This window comes from Neoarius graeffei, chromosome 6 (genome assembly GCF_027579695.1).
Source record: "Neoarius graeffei isolate fNeoGra1 chromosome 6, fNeoGra1.pri, whole genome shotgun sequence".
Lineage (NCBI taxonomy): Eukaryota > Metazoa > Chordata > Actinopteri > Siluriformes > Ariidae > Neoarius > Neoarius graeffei.
Genome location: NC_083574.1, coordinates 101,225,566 through 101,243,686, shown reverse-complemented (window position 1 = coordinate 101,243,686; position 18,121 = coordinate 101,225,566). Strand labels below are relative to the sequence as shown.

At 40.0% G+C, this 18,121-nt stretch overlaps 2 protein-coding genes across 2 annotated transcripts in view; both read left to right on the top strand.

Moving 5' to 3' along the window:
- Positions 1-18,121, top strand: part of LOC132888466 (NACHT, LRR and PYD domains-containing protein 12-like) — a 401,003-nt gene that overhangs the window by 129,539 nt on the left and 253,343 nt on the right. The window lies entirely within an intron of this gene.
- On the top strand, positions 1,171-16,491 carry LOC132888194 (ribonuclease inhibitor-like). Its single transcript, XM_060924243.1, has 3 exons — positions 1,171-1,534; positions 1,734-1,895; positions 15,822-16,491. The coding sequence occupies exons 1-3, from the start codon at positions 1,344-1,346 to the stop codon at positions 15,826-15,828; spliced, it is 360 nt and encodes a 119-aa protein (XP_060780226.1). The 5' UTR covers positions 1,171-1,343; the 3' UTR covers positions 15,829-16,491.

Here is an 18,121-nt window from a genome sequence, read left to right as displayed (position 1 = left end):
CTCCGGGGAGGAGGGTCAGCGTGTCTGTCCAGCCCCTCTTCTGCCTCTGTCTCGCAAAATGCCTAGTGACTTCAGTTCAGACAGGACGGTCCTATCAGGCTTAAGTGCCATATGCCTGAGGGACAGGAGTTTCGAACGGTCGTAAGCTGTATTCCCACTGTCTAGTCTTTTGCGAACATTTCCCATCTGCTTCCTTCCTGGAACGACAAGCTCTGAACCAGGGTGAGGCTGGACATCCATACAGATCGTAATATCTAGTAAAATGGACTGTTCCGGAGCCACCAGGAAAGTCAAGCCTCGATCACTCCATAATACAATCGCCCGTCGAACTCGATATTTATGCGAATAGGGAACTTGAAACCGGCTGTTTTGGAGCCACGGCGTTTCGTTTTCCTTAAATCTAGCTTTTAAAAGCTTGAAAGCAACTATCAATGTAATAAAAGTAAAGAACAAACACAGAGCTCTTACAAACGTGGCGGCCATGTTGGTGCCTGCACAGTTTTTTTTTTTTTTTTTTTTTTTTTTTTTTTGTGGGGGGACTGGTGAAGATAAACTGCCCTTTAGGTGTGAATGAGTGTGTAAAAGTGTGTGTGTGCATGGAGCCCTGCAATGGACGGTACATTAAAGAAAACCATTCTGTAATTCAACACAAGTTTTCTGACAGTAACACACACTGGCTCAGCACTAGTAAACAGCTGTAAACATCTGTCAGCACTAATACTGAACAGACGGTGAAAACTTAGTTTAAAAACTGTTATTTTTAACAGTTTTAAGAGGCTAATATTACCCAAAATAATATTTACATTTTATTTACATTTACTTCATCATTCCATCCTTTACACTTCTATCTTACAAATAAGAAAAGTCACAGCAGCTCACAAAAATACACTGAATTATCAGTCTAGTGATTGGCATTGTTAACTTTCAGATATAAGACATACAGTTTTGAATGTTTATGATTTTTGTTGTATTTAATTTACTAAAGCTGTACATGTTCACATATGTTTCCTTACACTGAATGACAAAGGTGAAACTCTTATTGTGAAAGGAGCGGAAGTGGATGTGGTCGTTCGAGGGGAGGAAGATGGAGGTTGCCATTAAAACGTGTCACTAAAACTTTTGAAGAGGGTCTTATTGTCATGGAACAGGCATAAGGTCCAAATAAGTTCACAAAAGGCAGCACAATTAGTGTGTGTGTGTGTGTGTGTTTTCTGGGGGGCAATGTAACCACAATACTCCCTTAGTGTACATGAGAACACTTGGATAAAAAGAAATCAGAATTTAAAAAAAAAAAAATTCATCTCGAGTCTCTTTTTTTCTTTTTTTCTGTCCTGATGGACTAAATGCCGTTTCCTTTCTGCAGACTGTGTTACAGTGTCAGTGAGAAATCCTGCACTGCTTTGGCTTCAGCTCTCTGTACAAATCCATCACACATCAGAGAGCTGGATCTGCGTTGGTGTAAACTGGGAGACTCAGGAGTGGAGAAGCTCTGTGATCTACTGAAGAAACACGAGTGTAAACTGGAGACACTGCGGTGAGTAACTCAGTGATGAAACACTGAACTGAGATCACAATCTTTAATAGTTTTCTGTGAATCAGAGCTTTCCAGATGCACACGAACAAAACTGACAAGATCTTTATCTCTGTATTAACATCTGTGTTTGTGTTACATTCACGATGAGTTCATGAATCTCTTCATGTTCACACGTACGTCATTATCTCCCTGTCTGCAGGTTATCTCAGTGCAGAATAACAGAGAGAGGCGGTGCTGCTCTGACTGCAGCTCTGAGCTCAAACTCCTCACATCTGAAAGAGCTGAATCTGAGAGGGAATGAACTAAAAGATTCACTCGCACAGCTCGAGGAGTTGCTGAAAAGTTCAGGAGGCCGGCTAAAGTAAGTGAACTTAACACACACAGGACTGAATGTATTTCCTCTAAAACAGTGGTTCTCAAACTTTTTTCACCAAGTACCACCTCAGAAAATACTTGGCTCTCCCAGTACCACCATAATGACCAACATTAAAATACAGTAGTGTAGTAGGTCTAAGTATTCATTAAAAACAAGGTGGAGGTTTTATTTAACAAGTATATTTAATATTGTTGGCCACTGTAACATTACACACAGTACTTTGAACAGTAACACTGTGTTTAAATATAGGAAAATAAAACACTGTACTTAAATAATGAATCAAATAAAATTAATTGCACATAAAAGTTTAACTCTCTGGCAGCTTTCTCTCCACACATGATACGTGTCATCTCTCTGGCTAATGGTAAACACAGCAGTTCCCCGATTGTGTGCGGCTTACCGGCTCTGGCGACCAGGAGGCTGGCACGATATGAAGCTTCCTGTGCTTTGGCTACGGGTGTACCATAGGACAGAATGGTGGACTTGGACTGCTTCAGTTCATCACGTTTTCGTAAAAAAAAATCCATTGGTTTGTCCTTTAGTGCTGTGTTTGGTTGTAAGATGCTGTTTGAGATGCGATGGTTTCATGGACTCATTGCTCAGAACGTCCCCGCATACAACACACTGCGGCCTGGGCAGCTCCTCTGTCCCGCTCCAGATTAATCCCAGTTTTATGTATTTTTCGTCAGACTTCCTCCTCACTGGTTTCTGCCGTTTGCTAGCAGTTTTGGGGCTGGTTTTGCCACTGTCGTTAGCATCTGCGCTCGGCTCACACACGTCCTCTTCAGTTCTCCCTCTCTCCTGATCCACGCTCCCATTCGCAGATTTAAGCCACGACAGTAATTTTGTCCTACTCGTCATAATTAGCAAAGCCACCTCCACCTTTTCCCATCACAGCCTAGTCTACCAATGGCGGATAACCGTCTGTCAGCGGAACCGGCGGGAATGCGTACGTACGCTACGTATGGCTACCCAGAAGCACTTGCAAACTTTTTTAAATTATTAACTTAATTTGTATCTCCTTTCATTTTCTTGTCATCGGTTGATAAGATATTTTCATCCATTCGGATATTATGGATAGTATTTCACTACTTTTTTTTTTTAAATTTATATTTAAGTGATTCTTTGGTGTACCACTAGAATGGAGCCCGCGTACCACTAGTGGTACGCGTACCACAGTTTGAGAATCTCTGCTCTAAAATATAATGTAAGAGCAAGAATGTCATGTCTGTTCGAGTAATATAATGGGACAAATCAACAGAATGTACCGATGATAATCGTATTGACAGAAGCCAGGGGCGCCGCTAGAAATCTTGGACCCTATGAAAGATTACAATTTAGGGCCCCCCGGTAAAATTTTCAAGCGCAAGCAACTGAATTTGAAGTCTGTTTTTGGCTGGCACTTCTACTTTACTATGCATGTGATCAGCTACCTAGCAAGTTTAGGTGATACAATTATTTGGTATATGAACATTTTAAATGCAGAACTGTCAGAATTAGACTGAATAGACTGTTGCCTTAAAATTAAAATTCCATGATATATATGGAAGATATATATATATTTTATTTTATGAGCAACTATTATTAGGGGGCGGCACGGTGGTGTAGTGGTTAGCGCTGTCGCCTCACAGCAAGAAGGTCCTGGGTTCGAGCCCCGAGGCCGGCGAGGGCCTTTCTGTGTGGAGTTTGCATGTTCTCCCCGTGTCCGCGTGGGTTTCCTCCGGGTGCTCCGGTTTCCCCCACAGTCCAAAGACATGCAGGTTAGGTTAACTGGTGACTCTAAATTGACCGTAGGTGTGAATGTGAGTGTGAATGGTTGTCTGTGTCTATGTGTCAGCCCTGTGATGACCTGGCGACTTGTCCAGGGTGTACCCCGCCTTTCGCCCGTAGTCAGCCGGGATAGGCTCCAGCTTGCCTGCGACCCTGTAGAAGGATAAAGCGGCTAGAGATAATGAGATGAGATGAGACTATTATTAGGCCACTCAGTAGCCTATGGAGTTCCTTCAATCCAAATGTTTGTGTTGAGAGAAACTACATGCATCACTGTATCAGTATGGACTTATAACATTCTGTATGCACATTATGGAGACTCCAGAGCCCTCCAGCAAACATAATCAATAATAAGGATTACAAAATGTATTCCTTTGTTTTCTCCATTTATTGACTTATTGTATGTGATCAAATGTATGCCTTGACGAATAACTACACTAGTTTTTTGATACAGTTACATAGTGCACTGCAAGAAATCCACTAAGTGTTTTTGGTTTCTTTTAGGCATCACACATTTATTAGAAAACACAGCAAATGTTCAAATATTCAAGTTAAATACTTAGCAACAGTATCAATAAATCCACACATGAACACTAGCAATGATATCTATGACCACAGCTAATGTGCAAAATATTCAAGTTAAATACTTAACAATATCAACAAATCCACACATGAACAATGGCAAAACACCTAGACTTAATTATACAATAAAGATACCTATGAAAAAAGGTGATTTTTTTTCACACAGTGTTCTCAACTTTCATGGCCTGAGGAGGGCGCTGGCTCTGAACTATCCATAATGTGCAGAATACAGAATCTGTTATAAATCCACTGAGATACTACTGAGACAGTAATGCATGCAAGTTCTCTCGACACATGAACATTTTGATTGAATGAACTTCATACTAAGTTACCTAAGAATAGTTGCTCATAAAAGAAAGAAATGTCTTTTCATTTTAATGTAAGTCTTAATAGTCTAATCCTGCTTACTGTAGCCTAGCAATTAAAATAGTTTTTAACCCTAAATCCTTTATTCATGGATTGTACTGCTCACCTCCTCCTAGGATTTGGGCTGAGGGCTGGGGTCCTATTCCTGAGGCTGAATCTGTGTATGTTGAGGGCACCTCATTAGTTTTGAAACCAGTTATTAGCACCAGTATCATGTACTGTAGGCTAGCCTAATATTTTACCTCACGTATTAGCCCAGTAGGCTAGTTTACTGCACAAGTTTAGCTAGTTCTGTGCACAGTGGCGTGCACAGACATTTTGGGGGGCAAGTGCTCTGGGGGAAAAAAGGGCACTTTTTTGCGCATGTGGAACACCTTGTTATAAAAGTCTGAGATTTAACCCTCCTCTTGTGTTCGGGTCGCCGCTGACCCGTTTTAGTTTTTAAAGGTGTAAAACAACCACTTAATGTTAATTTATTACATCAAGGCTTTTTGACTTTGCCAGGAATCTCTAGTTGAACAAAATAGAAAAAGAAATTTTTGTTTTCCTAAATCTGAAAATGGTCTAGCAAAAAATATAATACTTATGTGCAGTTGTTTCTGTATGCGACGGGCTACTTCACGACAAAATTACAGCTTGGGCTTAGAGGGCAAACAATATATTTTCACTCGATTCATGTGTTACCTGGCTGGTGGGGCAGGGGAAGAGCTGACTGACTGCCCGATGTGTTGTCTGCGCTACGACAAGGCCGTGGCTTCCAGGACGCTATGATGCTGCAACCTCACATTGAATGCACTGCACGCTTGTTCACGTGACAGAGCAAGAGAGACAGAGGTCCGGTGTGTGCGCGGAGGGGGCACACATCGTGACATTATTTTCACACGCTTTTAATGCCGCGGCTTTTCTAAAAGATCATGTCGACATTGGCCTCAGTAAACTGTAAAAAAAAAAAATCAAGAGGGCACTTTTTTGGACAGTGGGCAGAGGGGCGGGTGCTTGAGTACCACCTCGTGTCTATCTGTGCACACCACTGTCTGTGCAGACCTTCTACATTAGTCATCTGATCTTCCATGGCAATAAACGTGAAGTATTTAAATAAAATGACACTGCACTGTTGATTGAAAAGGCAAGTTTATTTATATAGCACATTTCATACACAGTTGCAGTTCAATGTGCTTTACAGAGGTAAAAGCAAAACAGTAAACAATAGAAAATAAAATTACATAAAATAATTTTATTTTTATTCTAATATATAATATTATAAGAATTAAACAATTAAAAGAATTAAAAGAAATATAATAATTAAACAATAGTAGAAATAAAATAATAAAATGAAGTAGAAGTTCAAATAGGGGGAGAAAAAGAAAAAAAAGAAACCAGCAGAATAAAATAGAATAAAGTTAAAGGAAATTTGAAACATGCAGAGACTGTAAAAGTAAAGATTATAAAACATGTAAAAAAGAATATTAATTATTTAACAGAAAGCATCTGAGAACAGCTTGGTCTTCAACCTAGATTTGAAGCTGCCAACAGCAGGAGCATTTTTAATGTCCTCTGGCAGTTGGTTCCATAGCTGCACTGCATAGTAGCTAAAAGCTGCTTCACCATACTTTGTTTTAACAACAGGTTTTAATAGTAAATTTTTCTGTTTCAATCTGGTAGATCTGATTGGGTTAGGCCGCTGCAACATATCAGAGAGGTAATTGGGCCCTGTACCATTTAGAGATTTGTATACCAGCAGCAATGCTTTAAAGTCAATTCTGTAGCTTACTGGAAGCCAGTGAAGGGACCTTAGAATTGGAATAATGTGCTCTGTTCTTTTTGTTCGTGTGAGAACCCTAGCCGCTGCATTTTGAACCAGCTGAAGTCGTTTGATGGTCTTTTTTGGCAGGCCTGTGAAAAGGCCATTGCTGTAATCAACCCTACTAGAGATGAAGGCATGTATTAGTTTTTCCAGATCATTTTTTGACACAAGTCCTCTTAGTTTGGAAATGTTTTTAGGTGATAAAATGCCGTTTTAGTCATTGCTTTCATGTGACTGTCAAAGTTTAACTCGCTGTCAATGAAAACACCAAGATTTTTAACCATTTCTTTAGTTTTAATCCCTTTTGTGTCAAGAATAGTGGTAATCCTGAGTCTTTCATCTTTTTTTCCAAATAGAATTACTTCTGTTTTATCTGTGTTCAGCTGAAGAAAATTTTGTGACATCCAGCTGTTGATTTGATCAGGGTTGTCCCGATCCGATATTAGGATCGGATCGGCCGCCGATATCAGCAAAAAATGCGCATCGGGATCGGATCGGCAGGCGCGGAAAAATTCCGATCCAGACTCCCGATCCATTTTTTAAAAAAAAGTCCGCTCCGGGTTTTCCAGCGCACCGATTTAGATAATCCATTCCAGTTTTTTTGCTCTGGTTTCCCCAAAATCCGGTCCGCATTTTCCAGCACACCTTCAGCACCAGCATTAGCGTCTTACAATTTACCTCAGTGGCATCTTCTACATTATCACAGCGATGTAAATTTAGCAGTAGTTTAACGGTAAAGATGTCAGCTGTGTGGGATCATTTTACCCTAAAGGACGACAAAGACGAAGAGGTGGAGTGCAACATATGCCACAATAAAGTCAGGCGTGGTGGTAAAGCTGTAAGAAGTTTTAATACAACCAACTTAATAAAGCATTTAGCAAAATACCACCATAAAGAACACGAAGAGTATCTTAAAAAAACTGCAGACAAAAAGAAAGGTCCTACACAACTAACACTAGCAGATTGGGGAGTAGAAGGCATTTTTGTTTTTAAATAGTTTACAGTATTATTTGCACTGATTTTTAAAGCCTTGGTTTACACTTGTTCAAGAGAAGAGTACTGATGCTGAGTTAATAGACTATATTATAGATACAGATAAGGTTGTTTATGTGCTTTGCTTTTTTGATACAGTTTACAGTCTTATTTGCACTTTTTACTGACCACTGATGCCATTTCTGTTTTTTTTATTTATAATGCTGTCTATTTTGTGTTTATCCCTGAATAAACAGGTCAGTTTCTTGTTATCAACCATTGTGTATTATTCAAACTCACCTAATTCAGCTGGCTAGCTGTTCTCAAGAGTACTAAAACCCTTTTCAACATGAGTCTGACAACTAGGTAAGGAAGGTAAATAACTTTGAACTTTAATACATGCTCGGATAGGCCGGTATCTTATCGGCCAGTATCGGTATCGGATCGGAAGTGAAAAAAAATATCGGTATCGGATCGGAAGTGCAAAAACCTGGATCGGGACATCTCTAGATTTGATCGATACACTGGTAGAGACATTCAAGGGGGGCATAATCATTAGGTGATAAAGCAAGATAAATTTGGGTATCATCTGCATAGCAGTGATACAGAATTGAATTGTTATTGATAATTTGCCCAAGTGGGAGCATATAAAGGTTGAAAAGTAATGGTCCAAGAATCGACCCCTGGGGGACACCACAGATCAAGGACATTGACGTTGAGGAACAATTTCCCATGGTAACAAAGAAGCTTCTATCTTTTAAGTATGAATTTAACCAATTGATAACTTTACCAGTCAATCCAACCCAGTGTTCAAGTCGATATAGCAGTATGTTGCACGGATGTGAAATCTCCGCGTTTCCGCGGAAATCCGCGTTTTTCAAATTGCCTTTCCGCGTAAAAAATCGTTTTCCGCGTTTTCTAAAATAAAAAAAATAAAAAAATAAATATTCGGTAAAGTCTGGCGCGAAACTTTTCCTGATTTTACTAAGCGGAAGTGACGAAAGCTCCTTACAGCGATCTGATCATTATCGCTGTGTGGAGAGGAGTCGCTATTGTACATGCACTGCTACGGCCGAATCCCATTTCACCCCTTGGACCAACCCCTTGGCCCTTCCCCTCCATTTTGCGCGTTCACGTGAAGGGGTAGGGGTATCCCAATCCCAGTTAACGCGGAGGGGTAGGGGAAGGGGGAGGGCTTCTGTACCCCTCCAAACGGAGATTTTCCTGGAGCTGACTCCGAACGAAGGGGTTTGAGTGATTTCCCACAATGCCATGCGGATTTCAGTGAGATTTCATGCGGATTTCAGAAAGATTGTCATAAATGTATTTTCTCCATTATTTACGTGTTTTAAGTTGTTATCCAGAGGAAACACGCCGCTTGATTCGCTTTTGAGCTGAGAATGAGCAGCGATTTCTGAAATCCAAGCTGCTGCTAAAAAGCTTTGGGAGTGAGTATTGTTTTCGGTTGCTTGACTGCGTACGTTTTGTTCTGTTATTCTAGCTTTTATTGTTTACATGAGTGTTCTGACACCTCATTCTGTCGGATGTGGTGCACGAAGCGCCAAAGATATCCCATTCAGTGGTGTTAGTTAACAAATCACACCCTGCCAGCAGAGATTTCTGGTTCTGGCTCTGACTGTAGCGGCTGGTCGCAGTCAATGACGCATTTGGTCGCGTTTTGCTAACGTAAACGCTGACGGAGGTACGCGATCGTTGAAGGGCTATCCCAATACGTAGGGGATGAATTTCAAGCCCTATCCCTTGTAGCTCAGTTTCAAGGGGAAGGGCCAAGGGGGAGGGGAAGGGGTAGAAATTAGAATTGGGATTGGGCCTAAGTACATGTACTATGAACTGGTGGCAGGGTTTAAATTTTATTGCTAGTTATGTAAGGCCACATAAAATTATATTCTTGTTCCTCATAATCATTACAGCCCGAACCAAAAAAAATTGACCCACCATAAACTTTTTTTTTTTTACACTGGTAATTTAGTGTCATGCCTCTGAAACCAGAGTCTGCTCCAACCATTCCAATTTTTCGTGTTTTATCCCCCACATAGCAGAAAAATAAAATAAAATAAAATAAGCCCGTCCTACCCATTTTGAGGAAAAATAGTGATGAGAAACAAGAAATTATTTTCATATGGCCTAACATGACATTTGTAGTGGTGGTAGTTTGGTATCAATGGTAACATTTTTCAGACTTAAGGCCAGACACGGCACCCCAAACCTGAAACGACACTTTTTTCTCATTTTCAAAATTTTTTTGTAAAGTTCTGAAACATGTATCACTAAAGCACCATGAAATTTGACCAAAACATTTTTTAAACTGAAATGTGCTAATTTAGAAATTTTACATTTTATGTGCTTAAAATGTCACCATTTTAAGTCCTTTTTACAAAAATTTTCGTGGGGGAGACCCCCCAGACCCCCACCAATGGGAGGGCGCACCCTCCCATACCCTCCCCACTACAACTTCGTTGTCGTGACGACCCCTTTGGGGTCGTCTGTTGAGCCTAAAAATTTTCCTCTTTTTTTTTTAAATTTGTCACTCACATCCCTGATGTTGTGATCAACAGTATCAAAAGCTGCACTGAGGTCCAGTAACACCAGGACCGATGTTTTGCCTGGATCAGTATTAAGACGTGTGTCATTTATAACTTTAATCAGCGCTGTTTCAGTGCTATGATTGGCACGAAATCCTGACTGAAAATTATCAAAACGGCTGTTTGATATCAAGAAGGCAGTTAATTTATTGAAGACAATTTTTTCAAGGATTTTCCCGATGAATGGTAAATTTGATATTGGCCTGTAGTTATTTAATACTGAAGGATCCAGATTATTTTTTTTTAAGTAGGGGCTTTACAACGGCTTTTTTCAGGGACACAGGAACAACGCCAGTCTCTAGGGATGTATTTATAATTTGAAGCACATCTGTAATTATAAGGTGAAGAACAGACTTAAAAAAGTTGGTGGGCAGAATGTCCAATTCAGATGTTGAGGAACTGAGATTTTGTACAGTTTTTTCAAGAGTCTCATAATTAAACAAAATTCTGACATTGTGTTGAAGTTATCTATGTGTGTCATTGGTGATTGCAGTTTTTCAATTTTTTGCAACTGAGATATATTATGAGGAATATTCTGCCGTATTTTATCAATTTTACCTTTGAAAAAGGATGCAAACTCATTGCATTTATTAACTGAGAGAAGTTCATGTGCTACTGTAATTGTGGTGGGGGATTAGTTAGCTTCTCTACTGTTGAAAATAGTACACAGGCATTGTTCATATTCCTGCTGATGATTTTGGAGAAGAAAGACTGTCTTGCTTTACGAATTTCATAATTATAATTACAAAGCATCTCTATGGATTTGATAATGGATGTGAAGTTTAGATTTGCGCCATTTTCTTTCAGTCTTCCTACATTCTCTCTTTAGCAGTTTAACAGCCGGGTATTGCTTCTATGGTGCTTTCTGCTTATCATTGACTTTTGATTTTGAATGGAGCAATATCATCCATAATTTGGGTCATATTTAAATTAAAAATTTCCAGTAAATCATCTACAGAGTCTGACATTTTGGTTGAGTTCTGAGAGAGAGCTTGCTCAAAGAGAGCACATGTGTTGTCTTTTATGACTCTCCTACCCATAGTCGTTGAGCTGTTCTGAATGTGAGGAGACGTAGAAACATCAGAGAAAACACAGAAATGATCGGATAAGGCAAGATCAACAACAGTAGTAGAAACAGTAAGACCCTTTGTGATGACGAGGTCAAGGGTATGACCACGAGAGTGGGTCGGCCCCTGTACATGTTGTACTAGGTTGAAGTTGTCAATAAGTGCAAGTAGTTCTTTGGCGTAAGTGTTATCAGTATTATTTACATGCAAATTAAAATCCCCAGATATAATAAGACAGTCAAACTCTAAGCAAATGACTGACAACAGTTCACCAAACTCTCCCAGAAAGACTTTGGCTGAATGTCTCGGAGGCCTATAAATAGTTAATAATAATAATAATAATAATAATAATATGTTAGGAGAGCATGTAACAAGTGCACATAAGTGTTCAAAGGACGTAAACTCACCAAGTGAGGATTGTTTACATTGAAAAGAGACTTTGAATATATTTGCGATCCCTCCACCTTTCCCTTGTCGGGTAACATTCAAAAAATTTAAATTTGGGGGAGCTGCTTCAATAAGGGTGGTAGCACTATTTGCTTGATCCAGCCAAGTTTCAGTTAGAAGCAAAAAATCAAGATTGTGTTTGCAGATAAGATCATAAATTAAAAATGACTTGTTTAAAAGTGATCTAACTTACAGAAAGTCTAGAAGTAATATCTGCTTGTGCACTCTGATGTTGTTTTAAAACAGGAAGGAGATTAGATTGGTTTACCCCCAGGGTTAAATGTGCTCTATGTTTTCTATTTCTTATCAACACAGGAATAGAGAATGGCATAGGCACATTGGGTCCCTGCTGGTTTTCAAAACTACACCCATTTGCAGGGACCCAGAGTACATCAAACAAGACTTTCTAAATGTTCCATTTGGTTTGAGGGTGAAAGGATTGGAGATGACATGTATCTTTTGGATGGTGAAAAAGATTTGTAGCCAGCTGAAAGTCCTGGGCGAACACAATTTTGATGAACTGGGTACACTGCTTGTCGCGACAGATTTGGGCTGGAAAAAGAGAGTGTAGCCATTGGGAGCAATTTTTTCATGCTATTTGGGAAATCCATCCTGGGGGAAGATGGAGATGGCGAAATGAAGTCAGAAGAGCGAGAAATTGGTGAGTTCTTTGTAAAGCAGTTTGTCTCTGATTTTTGGCAGTCTGTCTTTGAATCTTGGCAGTCTGGCAGGTCAGATGTCTGTGTGTCCTTGATGACGACTTGCAAAGATGATTGTTTAGGCTTTGCAGAGGTATTGTTTTTTGTAACTATGTCAGTCTGCGACATCTTATCAACTGTTTTCCTCAATGCTGGCTGAGAAAAGATTGCAAGTCTGTAATGGTCTACTAAGACTTTGGCTCCAATCCAGCTGAGTTCAGTGCTATTTGGCTTGTAGAATTCTCTGCGATTCCAGAAAAGGTTAAAATTGTCTATGAAGTTCATACCAAATGAAAAACAAGTTTTTCCAAGCCAGGTGTTAAGACTGAAGAGTCGAGAAAATGCAAAACTTCCTCTCGCTGGAAGTGGGCCGCTAATAAAAGATTGTATTCCAGTCTTATAGAGCTCAGAAAAAAGTTTTCTGAAATCATCTTGGACAAACAGCTGTTCTCTGAAAACATCATTTGCTCCCACGTGCACAACAATACGTTTAATAGTTTTATGCTCGGACATGAGTTTCAAAATGCTGTCTTTGGTGTCAGAGATGGATGCATTTGGAAGGCAGCAACTAATCATCCCATGACCTTTTAATTGTCTTACAGTGGAATCACCAAGAACAAGGGTTGTGGGATCAGGTGGTGTTACGAGCTGCTTTTTGCCTCTTCCCACAGCTCTTCGATCTTGGTGCGATCTCTTTTTACGATGTGTTTGTCCGCTTGAAAAATCCTCTTCCACATCCCTGAGGCATTCAAATTTGTTCTGAAGCCTTATGGGCTGTGGATTTTCCATAGGATTGTAGATCCTATTGTAATTTGTAGAACGAGCTGGTGTTGAAGTAATTACTCTTCTGTTTTTATTTTTGGGCTTGCCACCCATCATTTGCCAGTTTTCTGTACTCACATTTTGCCCAGCTTGATTGATGATTTCATCCACTCGGTCTGCAATGCCCTCGGTCTGTCGGAGTGCAATCTCTGCATTCTCAGCCACTGTTTCTGTACTCCTTTCCTGAGATATCTCTTTTAATTCGTCCGTCTTTGGCAGAGCATCAATCTTTGATTCTAGAATAGAAATCCTCTGTTCTAGTTCCATGCATGTTCTGCAGGATTTTTTGCCCCCTGGCATTTTGTTTTAAAAACTAACTACTTATAAAGATGAAAAATAAAATGAAAAAAATAGTGGAAATTAAATGAGAAAGTAAAGTATAGAAATCAAGAAAGCAGGAGCAAAGCAAAGAAGCGTCCTACTCGCTTGAGTAGGAGGAGCAGAAAAAAACCATTCCCCACAACTGAATGAATAAAGCAAGAAGATGTGTACAAAAGTGAACACTTTAATGGAAGGTGCAACAAGCTGTTCAACACAGCAATATGGCCAAACTGTCAGAATGGTATGTTAAACAGAAAGAAAAAAGAGACAAGTGACTTGAGAATATATACTACGGAAGCCGTGAGAGGCCCTTCATATAATCCTTTTTTTTTTTATTCACCTTGTTATCCCAAGATAACGACATAATTAATTCAGGATCTCGAGAAAACAACACAACTAATTCGAGATCTCGAGAAAAAAACGTTATTCCGAGATCTCGAGAAAAAATTATTTCATGATCTCGAGTAAACAGCTGAGAAATGGTTCATTCAGGTGCGCCAAGAGACTTGTGATATGCTGACTTTGGGGCTATTTCTCATTCTGTATAGACGCAGCTTTGGTCATTAGAATGTCTGGAATAATCGATCACCTAATAAGGCAATATTTTGATCAGGGGTTGACACAGGGAGAGATTGCATTAAGTCTTTTAATAAGGGATAATTTCAAAATTAGTCCGCGGCACCTCTGCAGAAGACTGGCCCAGCTTCGTCTCTACCGACGGAGATACAGTGATCCAGCTGAGATCATGAAATAATTTTGTTTTCTCGAGATCTCGAATTAGTTGTTGTTTTCTCGAGATCCTGAATTATGTCGTTATCTCGGGATAACAAGGTGAATAAAAAAAGATTATATGAAGGGCCTCTCACGGCTTCCGTAAATATACACTCAAACAAAACAGCAATAAAAGAGGAGAGGGGCGACAGCCCGAGGAAAGCCCCCACAGGAGCGCACAGCATTTGCAACATAGGCTACCCAACTCAGTACAAGAACAAAACACTTACAGCGTGTGCAGTAGGCTTCGTGCGCATTGTTCTGCATCGGAGGAAGGGGTAGGTGCCCTGTAAATCTTTGGAAAAGGTACATTTTCTTTTTGGCATAATTGCTGCGGCATTACTGCTGCTAGCTGCTAGACAAAGAACATTCGTGCCAGTTAATGTTTATTTTATTGTTGCATGGCAACACGTTCTGTTGTCTGGAATAATGTGGCTAAATAAACACCCATGCCACAGGGCCAGGGGGCAGTAACCAGGAAAGTTTGCGATTCCTGTCAATTCATCAAAATAGTAAATGCAGACATTTCTCCGCTAATGATTCCCACGCTGCTCAGTCGCAAACATCGCGAGTGGCGAAAACCGGGACATATCCGTGTCCCGACAGACTTTTGTCGGGACTTGGGACACACAACCCCAAATCGGGACTGTCCCGGTAAAACCGGGACGTCTGGTCACCCTAGGTTAAAATGAAATCTGCTAGTCTATCATTAGCTAGCATGCTGTAATGGCATCGAGTGTCAGTGAATAATAGACTACCTTTCTTTGGGAAAAACTGAGTCACCAATTGTCGACCCTTTTTCTCCCTTTCTGCTGCTTCTCCTTCCGTTTTTGAAATCCAAACTTCATAATTTATCTCACCACCATCACTCCTGCTTAGCAACTTCTAGAATGTTGCTCTGTTGCGCACACAGAAAAACCGGCAGCTGATCTGAGCTGCGCTAATAGCGGCGCTGTGCTAATAGCGCTGTGCACACACGGAGCTACACATTTCACTGTCCCCGCTCAGAATCAGACTGTACCATTAGTAAAAAGGGAGGAGGGGTGAAATGACAATATCATAAATAATTCAAGGATATAGCAAATCATAACCATGTATAATTTGCATATTTTAACAGATGAAATGAAATATTTTATTTCAAAAACTTACACAAGGCAATACTATTAAAATAATATTAATATCCCTCACAGGCCCCCCTGTCAGTGCCAGGCCCTTAGAATCATCCTAACTCCCCCCCAGCGCCGCCCCTGACAGAAGCGCATAGAATATCCCATCAGAACTTAATATCAGAATTCAAACATAATGCTAACAATCACTGCATGCTAATTGTTAGTTGTGGCTGTAATTTGATTCGAGTACACTAAGTACACTTTGAACTGAGCTGTTACTGTTCTACACAGAAATACCACTGCAGTTTTACTTTCATTTCAGCAGGAATAACAGCTTACACGAGTCCAACATGCTCTAAACTCACTCACTCTCACACACACAATGATCAACTGTTCATTCACATTTATTTTTATACTGCATTTACTGAAGTGCGAATGTGATTTAACCAAATGTGATTTATTTTAAATATTTTAATAAAGTGATAATTACAAGGGAAAACAGATATAGTTCCTGAGTAAGATCATTTATATTGATCACAATGTTTAAACCCGTCTTTTTTTTCTGTTTTCATCTTACAGATATTAGACCACATGGGAGAAAATGAAAGCTCTTGGGTTTGCTATTACACATTACGTCCCTGGTATTAGAAATTCTGGTCAGCAGCCGACTTTAGAAAGTGAGTCATCGACACTGCAGCATGACCAAAGAGAGGGAAAAATGGAACTCGTCCCACAGTGAGGAAGCAGTGTGGACAATGTCTCCAGCGAGCCAGACCAGGGCAGGAGGGGGGAACACAACAAAAGACTGCACAGAGAAAAGTCACACCAGTAGTTCACAGAATCTACAAAATAAAGGCTACACAAGCGTTCCCACCTCCAAACCACAAAACAACATGGACTAGAAAAGAACAAAAAAACTCCCTCACCAATACGGGCTACAAACATCCTGGTGACTGACGCTCAGATTTCATTCAGTCCATTTACTGAAAAGGAAGTTTGTTCTGGTTTCTGTTCCTTTCTTCTGCAAAGGAACTTTCAGAGCTGAACACAGTGAACGGGTTTGTTTAATAAATATCACATGGACAACTTCATTTGTAATGAAAGCACCGATAACCCTCACTCTCTAATCCAACACACACTGAAACACACATTATGGGAAGAATGTTAGAAAGTCGGACTCTGCTGTCGTTCTCATTCACACACATACAGACTTGTTTTGTTTTTTAATAAATTAATTTTGTTACTAAAATATGCTTATAATAATTTTTTTAAATATATGGAATATTCGTGTCTTTACACTAAGGCTACAATGAGCAATTTTTTTTAATTAATTTTTTTAATTAGTTGATTGCACTACGGGCGGCACGGTGGTGTAGTGGTTAGCACTGTCGCCTCACAGCAAGAAGGTCCGGGTTCGAGCCCCGTGGCCGGCGAGGGCCTTTCTGTGTGGAGTTTGCATGTTCTCCCCGTGTCTGCGTGGGTTTCCCCCACAGTCCAAAGACATGCAGGTTAGGTTAACTGGTGAGACTAAATTGCCCGTAGGTGTGAGTGTGAATGGTTGTCTGTGTCTATGTGTCAGCCCTGTGATGACCTGGCGACTTGTCCAGGGTGTACCCCGCCTTTCGCCCGTAGTCAGCTGGGATAGGCTCCAGCTTGCCTGCGACCCTGTAGAACAGGATAAAACGGCTATAGATAATGAGATGAGATGATTGCACTAATGATTTTTTTAAATTAATCTATTGATTATTTTTTTATTAGTCAATTAATCCTTTGGTGAGCTTATCAATAAATAATAACCATAACTTCTACCTTTTAATCTTTCAAACTTTTATTCAAATATTTTCTCATAAAAATACTTTAACTCTTCCTGAGACACAAAAATCAGTGACATTTTCACATGAAATCTATGAATGAAGGAACCATTTCAAACTAACTTTCACCTCATGATATTATTCATCACAACACTTTAGATTTATGCAGTGTAGGCCTCATTAGGAAAGATGTTGTTTACGATATCATGCTATTAATTACCGTAAATAGTGTTGAGTTGGATTTATTTCAGCGGCTCGTGCTGATTGTAATCAGAAATGAACTTGTATTATTTATCTGTAAAAGGTTTATTTATACTGACTGACAGTGTAATATTAATGGAAATTACCTGCTTACAGTGAGGATAGAGCAGATGTTCATGACTTGGATGGCGACGCTGCTTTCCAGAACAAGGCTGAATTTAACTCCTTATTTGCATAATAATCAATAATTAAATAAACACTTATGCTGCTGTCTTTTGGTTTTGAAGTCAGCCACAGGACGTTTACTTTTGAGATATTTGTGCAATGTTTGTGCTCCTGTAGAAGGCCATTTTAGTTTTACAAACCATGCAGAGCTCTATTTTATTCGGTCTCTGTTTAAAGAAATCCCACACTTTGGATGATCAGGTTTGAGTTTTTTGGGATAAAGTTTCATTTTCAGCATGCTCAGGGAGAAGGTCCTGGCTGCAGCCCGAAGAACGAGGTGGGGCATGTGTAGCTCCACCCCTAACCCCTGGGGCGTGGCTATACATGTAGCCCCACCCCAACCTTATTCCTTACCGTAACCCTTGGGTGGGGCTCCACGTTCCCCGCCTTGTTCAAAATAATAAATTGCTGGGACAAATTTTAAAAATGTTATTTTTACCCAAGTTTTGGTAACAGAATCTTATGAGAAATATATTAAAGGACTAATGCCTGAAGCTGGGGGGGGGGGGCTCACGTGATGCAGCTGAGCTAGGAAGATGTCTGTTCCGGAGCTCCCACAGAAAACTCGGCTTTAACTTATAAATTACACCCGCTCTACCTCTAACTTCACCTGGTTGATGTAATATGGACTTGAGACCTCGA